General features: G+C 36.9%; 1 protein-coding gene across 1 annotated transcript; it reads left to right on the plus strand.

Moving 5' to 3' along the window:
* Positions 1-1,134: 1,134 nt before the first annotated feature.
* On the plus strand, positions 1,135-3,338 carry PSV08DRAFT_218963 (FAD binding domain-containing protein; the record flags this gene model as incomplete). Its single annotated transcript, XM_014219732.1, has 4 exons — positions 1,135-1,162; positions 1,218-1,357; positions 1,450-2,197; positions 2,292-3,338. The coding sequence occupies exons 1-4, from the start codon at positions 1,157-1,159 to the stop codon at positions 3,336-3,338; spliced, it is 1,941 nt and encodes a 646-aa protein (XP_014075207.1). The 5' UTR covers positions 1,135-1,156.
* Positions 3,339-9,287: the final 5,949 nt, after the last annotated feature.

The raw sequence follows: 9,287 nt of genomic DNA on the forward strand, positions 1-9,287 counted from the left end.
GGAGGTAGCAAGAAGGCTAGAGGCACAGGAAAGGCAGTGCGAGTCTGTCTATCTTGCGAATGCGCACGTACGTAGAGGAACAATGTCCGCGCATTGTGACTGGGTGCGGGCTTAGCGAGATGCGGGGTATGTGTGGAGCACCACTGAAGTCGGAAATGGCGGTTACGATTGCCGGAACACGTACGTAAGCAAAAGTGAAACCAAGTTGGCAGGTTTGTCAATGCCTGCCAAGCTTAGGGCCTAGCCTGGCCTTGCTTCGCCCTTTCGGCCTTTCGGCTTGCCGGATCCCGCCTCCCGTATCTCGCATCTCGACTCGTACTTGTACTTCGGCAAGCCGAGCAGTGCCCCTGCGCCGCGCCCACAATCCCCATGATTCCCTGCTAGAAAAGGTTTTCAGCTGGTCTCATAGCACTTTGCCACTAGAATCAGAAACCTTTAGCGTGTACTAAATCTCACTTTCCAAGCCTTCCCACTTGCTAGCATGAATATGAATGTGAGCCCCTAGTAGTCTAACATAGGCTGGCGTACTATGCTTAGCCATGAGCTCTGATTAGCTGCGTACATGATCCGGGTCATGTGTCTCATGCCCGAACCCTACAGCTTCTGCAGCTACTCTCTAACACTTGGAGGCGGCCCTATAGTGTTATACGAGGGAGAGTATACAATGTACCAGCATAAGAAGGAGTAGTACAAGCTTGTTTTCTTCTGCACTGCATCTATACCAAGACCAAAGCCTGCCTTCATGAAAAGTCTGTATAGAGCGTCGTTATCGCTGCATTGTGGTGGTTGTGGGGGGTGGCCGGCGACTGATAGAACGCCCTGATGTGATGAGCGAGAAGGAGGAAAGGCTTATTAGGCTTGGGTTGCTAGTGACTAGTAGGACCACCCCGCGGCTCTTACGCCCACGACCTTGTGCAGTCATCCGCTATCCAGCTAGGTTCCTTTGCATTCACTATATTAGCAGGGCCATCTTCATATGCACGAGGTCGGGGTTCACATGCGCAGGCGTGAAGAATGCCCTCGGCTGCCCTGATCGGCATGCCGACATCACGGTTGAGGGTGAGTAATGACTGCTACTTCAAGTTAAAAGCTGTTGTATCCGCCATCAACCATCAACATAAGCTATCCGAAACCGATACAAAGTACTTCCTTCACCATGACAGCAAGTTGCAGCCTAAATCCACTCATGTTCGATATGACTGACCAAACCTTCATAGGTCAAAACTACCTCACCCGTCATTGTCGTTGGGGCAGGGCCCGTAGGTCTGTTTGTCGCACTTCTCCTTGCACGAGCAGGCATCAAGGTCACTGTTCTGGAGAAGTCATCTCACTTCGACCAATCTCCACGTGCAGTTGTGTAAGTTCAAACCTGGTGCAGCCCACGTTCTACAATATTGCCTCACGGTTGTAACCAAATCATGTGGCTAATTGATTTGAAATGTCGCTTAGTTACTTTCCGGCCGCAATAGACGAGTTTGAGAAAGCAGGCATTTTGCCGGATCTGATGGAGGCTGGGGACAAGAACCAAAGTGGATGCGATTGGAGGGACGCTTCGTCCAAGATACTTGCCAGCGCTACCCCGCCACCCCACGATCCCCAATTCGGCCTTTTCTTAGGCCAACCCGAGTTTTGTGAGATAGTTTACAAGAACCTACTTCAGACCGGAAATGCTCAGGTTCTGATGAACCATGCCTACTTCCGACACGAACAACAAGTGGATGGCTCAATCCATGTCTGGGTTGGTTCCACTTCTGCTGAAAGTGGCACATTCTTGGGTGCATGTCAATATCTCATCGGTGCGGATGGAGGACGTAGCGCGGTCCGGAAAGCGCTTGGTGTCAAGCTCGAAGGATTCACGTGGGAAAACACGCAAATGGTCGCTTGCAATTTTTCCTATCCTCTCGACCATATGGGCTGGAAAAAGGCCAATTTTATTATTGATCCAGAGAAATGGGGTGTGGTTGTGAAAAGAGGAAAGGGAGACCTTTGGCGCTTAGCCGCAGGTGTCCGGTCAACAAACGACACTGCAATCCTCACTGATGACATGGTTGAAGAAGTCAAGGATCGACTAAGGTTGCTTCTACCCGGAGACACCTCCAAGATCGAATGGGAGTCCATGGCGCCATACAAGATCCATCAGCGCTGCGCGACTACTTTCAGGAAAGGCAATGTGTTGCTGGCAGGCGATGCTGCTCATGTAAGTCAGCCCCGTTTTTTTGTCTTAGCATGATTTTTTTCAGAGAGAGGGAGTAAAAGTGAAAGATCCTACCATCTGACGCGATTTTTTTTAGCTCAATAATCCTCTCGGCGGACTTGGTCTAAATACTGGCTTACTCGACGCTGCCCATTTGGGTGAAAACCTCAAAGAAATCTTATTGAGTGGAGCTAACCCAAACCTCTTGGATCGATACGCTGAGATCAGGCGCGACATATGGCGGTACAGGACAGACCCTTTCACCACTGCGAATATGATCAGAGCACGATCGCAGAAACCAGAAGATGTTGCCAAGAGGGATCAGTTTTTCAAGGCAATCAATGAAGGAAAAGACCTGGCGACCATAATTTCAGTGGCAAAGGTGGACTACGCTCTGTCAAGCACCTCGAAAACCACTTTTCCAGCGTACGAAGAAATTGAATGGTTCATCACTGTTACCAAGCGTGATGACTGGCCCGAAGACAAGTTTACACACGAGTACAAAGTTGTTCATGCTGGGATGACTCGTGAAGGGAAGAAACATGGTGCGCCCATCCTGGGCTACACGCAGCATCAGAATTTGAAAGAGGACGCCGCCGTTGGGAAAAGCACCGAATGGGACTACGTAACACGGCTTCGATGGCCCTCTATGTTTATCTTGCATGCTTCGATGCAAGATGCTGGATACAAGGCGAACGCAGGGTCCCACATATTCTGCAGGCTTGACACCCAGCAAGGCACACTCACGAGGAGGATTGCAACATTCTCAAAGAACGCAAGCAAAACTGAAGAGGACTTGGTCAGAGTTCTTCTCTTCCATCGAAGGATTGGAGAAGAGGATTTTGTTACCGCGGATTGGACTGAGAAGCGATCTGATGACTTCATCACGCACGTTAAGACTGACGACCTAGCTCAAGGATATACTCTTTGGCAGGATATTACCCCTCCTAATACTAACACCCTGTTTAAAGGCAACCCACTCTTCGAACCCTCACAGTGGCATAATTTCAAAGCTGTTGAGTCATTTGACTTCAACGATGTAGCTTCTGCAAAAGCATACTTGCATCGTAACAGGGTTCGCATTACAGATGATGGCGCTCTCTCTATTCAAACTGTTTTCTCTAAGCCCGATATTATTATTTAAAATATCAATGTTAGAGGTCTCACATTGTTCTCGCTTGACTTTTTTTCTTCTTCTCTGTTTGCTATAAAGCGTATTAGATCAACTATCCTAGAAAAAAATAGCAGGCCATACCCTAAACTACTAGAATTTGGTATTAAAAAAATAACTTTATATTTAAAGTATATAATAAAAGAATTAAGGTAAACCTTTATAGGACCTCAGTAAACTTGAAAAAAATAGGTTAGTATTACTAATAGAATATATTAGAGATCTAAGCTACTTGGCTAATCTCTAATTGGAATTAAGGTACTTAACCTTTATACTAAGGTTCACGGTACGGAAACTCTAAAACGTAAGCTTAAGTATTAGCTACGTAGACAACAACGGACCTTTGTTGTCTTGTGCCTGCCTTTTGGCAGCCTGGTAGGCGCGTGTAGCTGCGTGCTCGTCTCCGCTAGGAGCCCCTCCTGACAGGTTATCTAGAATAACAAAGTTATAGAGAACTAAAACGCTAAAACTTCTACTAAATCGCCGCTTTATATTCTGTCTCAATTTGGAAAAGTAAAACTGCAACACGAGCTAAGATCCTCTGCCGTAACCCTTACCTAAGCTCTATACCCGAATAGGTATTAAAAACGCAACCGCAAAACGCGCAACCGAATAGGCCCTAAAACCTCTGCTAAACCTTCCCTCTATGTTCTATCTTAATTTGAGAAAGTAAAACCGTAACACTAGCTGGGATCCTCTGCCGCAACCCTTACCTAAGCTCTATACCTAAATAGGTATCAAAAACGCAACTATAAAACGCGCAACCGAATAGGCCCTAAGCATTATTATGCTTATATCGGCTGTCCTATGGCTAATTATCATCTAGAGTTTTCTTTCTAGTTGGTATTACTCCACTACTAAAGTCTATCCCTCCGCGACGGACATTAGATGGGTCAGTATTAAACACAATCATAGTAAGTATACCCTAGCTATAGCTCCCCAAGGGTAGCTCCTTATAGTATCCCTAGCTCTGTCACCTAGGGTTAGGGACTCGGCTTCACTAGCAACATAGTAGTTATGTTACGATCCCAATAGTGCTTACGCGCAAGAACTATAAGGTCCGTCCCTGTGTGCCCAAAAACCCTGAACGTCGCGATCTGATTGGTAGTTTTCGGCATATAGGGGTTTTCAGGACATAGGGACGAACCTGAAAAACGTTCTAGACTATATTTTAAAAGCCGCAATAATAAGGCGATTACTACTTGGTCCAAGCCTCAGCACTATAAGATGATAGCAGGAGCGCCTCGATAGCACATCCAACATTCTTTGACACATCCTTTATCGTATACTATCTACAGCGACCGCCTTAAGAAATACACTTTTACTCTCAAAATGCGAGTAACATCTATATTATGGCACGATACGTGATCGAGCTCAAAAGATCAGAGGGGCGACCCGCAATTAAGTAGATAGAATCAAGCTAAAAGGTAATCGCTGTAAAGGAATTAATTATAGAAGGTAACTACCTATATACGAAAGATTATCGCAATATATACTACGGTCTAGTCACGTAATGCTACACTACATTTTCCTCCCTAGCTTTTATCGCTTAGTCCCCTTAAGCGACGCAGAACTATCGCTAACCTCTAACCTTTTATCTTTTTACTTCTTATCTTAATTAAGATTTAAATAAAAGCTAGCCTCTTTATAATAAGAGATATAGGCCCTAATATCCTCTTATAGTTACTAGAGATAACCTTTATTTATTATATATTACGTGCGACTCCCTTTTACTATATCTAACTCTAACTTAACGTTACTTTAATAGACTAGCTAATTAAGTAATCTATACTATAATTGCTACCTACCTTAGTAACTACTTTTTTACTACTACTCTATACTTCCCTCTTACTATATAAGCCTACCTCCTCTTAGATTTCTATTAGTAAACTACTTTCTTCTCTTATCTTTACTTACTTCTTTAATACTTTCTTAACTATAATAGTAGTAATAGCTAGTACTTTAAGTAGTACTAGTGGAGAAGGTAAGAAGCTTAATTAGTTCTTTATAGCTAGTAGTAATAAGAAGTTAAGCCTTTAACTCTATAAAACGTATTTAGTTAAGTTAGTTATTCTTAAGTAGTATATATAATCTTCTAAACTTCTATCGCCTTCTTAACTTAATAACTAATTACTTTAATAATTAAAAGGTAGAAAAGCTATTAGGTTGATCTAGCGTTTATTTAAGAGCTAGCTTATCTTATTTAGTAGATTTAAGTATAGAGCTTACCTCTTAGTTCTTATTAACGCGTCCTTATAGTCTATTAGGACGATATGTAATAAGGCGTACTTAGCTCTATCTACTCTTTATTTCTATAGTTAGGCTCTAACTATTACTTAGTTCTTTAGTATAAATACTAAACGTAGCTACTATATATAACGGCGTAGGTAAGATAAGTTAGATCTATTTTAAATATGAGGTCACTTTAGAGGTGTATAAGAGTGCGTAAGATATAAGTAATCTAAGATTTAATTTAACATCTATAGGCCTTATATAAAAGAATATTAAAAAACTACTAAATAAGCTATTATAGATAGTAGGCTTTTATATCTTTATAGTTCTTACTAATCTTTAAGAGAAACTAGTTTAGACCTTATTTAGATATTAGTCGTGTTAGTAGCTTAGCTATTATACTACTCCCCCCTCTTTTTAATAGCTTATTCTAAGCTATTAAGAGTTTTTACTATAAAACTATCTAAACTTTTTACTTATAATATTACTATCTATTATTTTACTTAATTAAGAATAAAGGCTAGTGTTTTTCTATATATATAATATTAGTCTATTTATTTACCTATAAGATATATTAACACTATGCTACCTTACCTCTAAAATTATAATAATAATAAAGCTTTGTCTATATCTATAGATATATTATAACGTGGTTTATAAGCGGGCTAATTACCTAAGTGAGCTAATTACGCCCTACTAGCGCGTTAATATTAATACTATAACGCGTTATATCTTAATAACACAATTATAAATTTACTTATTCTAAATTAGATCTTTAACTTACTCTTTCTAATATCTAATTATAATATATTTAAAGCTAAAGATATACTACCTCTATCTATAACGTAGCTTAAAGTACTTTATCTACCTAATATACTAGAATACGCCCTTAATATAACTATAAAGTAAATTTAAAGTGCCTAAATAAGCTAGAAGAGAAGGCTATTATTAAGCGTATTTTTAAAGAGTCTATATAAGGATTTACCCCTATAAAGGCTAATATTTAAGTAATAGCTAATAAACTATTAGAGGAGCATACTAGTAACCCTATTAGTAAGAACTAGGTTAATAACTTTATTAAGTGTACTCCTAAGCTCTATACGCGCTAAAGCTGTCCTTATAATTACTAGTAAGCTACCTATAAAGATCTACTAGCTATCTAGCGCTAGTTTAATCTAGTTAAGATAATAAAGTAGAAGTAAAGTATTATAGATAATAATATCTATAACTTTAATAAAACTAGCTTTATAATAGGTAAGATTTTATTATAGTTAGTTATTATAGGCTTAGAAGAATATAGTAAAAAGAAGTAAATATAGCTAGGTAACTATAAGTAGATTACTATAATCTAAGGCGTGGGCGCGTTAGGTCGCTAGATACTACCTTTTATTATCTTTATAAGTAAGGTACTTATTAACGTCTAGTTTAAGAATTTACTTACTAATTAAGTTCTTAAAGTTAGTCCTAATAGGTAGATAAATAATTAGCTTACTTTTATATAGTTAGAGCACTTTAATACCTATATAAAGAGGTATACTATAAGTAAGTATTAACTACTTATTATTAATAGCTATAAGAGCTACTACTTAGTTAATTTTTAAGATCTTTATAAGAAGAAGAATATTATCCTTCTCTATATACTTACGCACTTATCTTACCTATTATAGCCTCTTAACGTTACCTATTTCTTACTATTAAAGTATAAGTATAGTAATACTATTTTAAGCTTAGTACGTAATTATACTAACTATATTAGTAAAAAGACTTTTTTACTAGCCTTTAAAGCTACTTTTAAGTAGTCTATTATAAAGGAGAATATCTAAGCTAGCTTTAGAGGCGCTAGTCTAGTCCTATATAACCTATAGGCTATACTATTAAAGCTTAATATAGTAGTATAGACACTAAAATAATTACTATAATAGGTAGCTACTTAAAAGGCGTAGATACTACGTAACGCGCGCTAAAGTTAAGGCTTAAAGTACTTTTATTTAATAGAGAGTAAGAAACTATCTTAAGTCTTCTATAAGCTCTTTAGATAAAAAGATTATATAGCTTAGTAAGAGTATATAATAAATAGTATATAAGATAGTATTACTATATAAGAAAGTAAGTAGCCTTAAAGTAGCTCTAAATATAGTAATAAGATATAAAAGCTATAAGTAGCGATACATATAAATAGAAGAGACTCTTACTATTAGTAAGGTATAAGAAGTACTAGCTAAATAAGTAGGTAGTAGCTATAGCGACGATAAGAGTGCGTTAAAGAGAGTATAAGAAGAGGGGTAGTGTAGGTATTATAAGTAGACTAAATATAACGCTTATACTTATATAGTTAAAAGAGATAGTGTTATAAAGAAAGTATCGTAGGGAGAATATAATACTTTCTTTATTAAAACAAAGAATATAGATATGCCTTTTAAAAGTTCTATCTGCTAAGAATAATCTACCTAAAGTATAGCCGCCTTACCTAAGGCTTATCTCTTCCCTCTATATACTTATTACTACCTTATAGCTTAATTATCTTTTAGATATAAATAAGAATTCACTTAATCTAAGCTTAAATCCTAAGTTATAAGAGATCTCTCTAGCAATTCTACTAGACTCTAACTACCTTAGCTCTTAACTATAAAGCTTCTTTCTTTATAGTCTCTCTCTTTATATAAAACTAGTACAGCTTAATATATTTATAGTTAGACTAGTAAATAAGTTAGAGTTAGGTTGTGGTTAGGTTGCTAAGAGTTTAGGTTAAGGTTAGGTTAGGGTCTTATATAATTATAACCTAAACCTAACCTTAACCTAAACTCTTAGTAACCTAACCACAACCTAACTTAAACTTTTAGTAACCTAACTATAACTTAACTTAAACTCTTAGTAACTTAACTATAACCTAACCTAACTCTTAGTAAAATTATTAGGTAGAGGTTATAGTTAGGTTGCTAAGAGTTTAAGTTAGGTTATAGTTAGGTTATTAAGAGTAGTAGAGTTATTTATTATAGATACTTATTATAAAGTAGAGTCTATATATTTTTATTAAAGCTATTTAAGTTACTAACTACTCTACAGCTAGTATATTACTATTTAAGTTACTAACTACTCTATAGCTAATATATTACTATTAAACTCTATTACTAGTAAACTTATTTAGATAGTGCTTAGTAAGAATAGAGTCTTTTACCTAAATAGTAACTCTCTTAGTATAAATAGCGTTTAAGTTATAGTCTATTAAGGTTAGATTCTATAATAACGTAATAAATATTTATAATAAATACCTTTAAAGTAACTAATAAAAAATACCTTACTTATTTCTTAAAGTATATTAAGAGCCTACTATTAAAAATATAGTTCTAGTTTAAAGTTTTTAGTAATCTCTTATATAAGGTGTAAAAATAATAGCTTTAGTAGTAATAGGTCGCCCCTTATCTATTACCTTTTAATTTTATATAGTATAATAGCTACTATCTATTAGTTAAGTACTATAATAAGATATTAAAATAACTTACTACTAGGTTTCTAGCGTCGCTTCTTATACGTAGGTTCTACTAAATCTTTATTAGCTTTTTTATTACTTAGTACTATCTTTCTTATAGTACCTTTTATAAGTTAATATTTAGCTTATTTTTTAGTACGCGCTATAATAAAATATAATAAAGTAGAGTAATAGTAGATAGCTAGATTATTAGTTAGATAGAT

The sequence above is a fragment of the Bipolaris maydis genome (genome assembly GCF_028858645.1).
Source record: "Bipolaris maydis strain C4 unplaced genomic scaffold PSV08scaffold_3, whole genome shotgun sequence".
NCBI lineage: Eukaryota > Fungi > Ascomycota > Dothideomycetes > Pleosporales > Pleosporaceae > Bipolaris > Bipolaris maydis.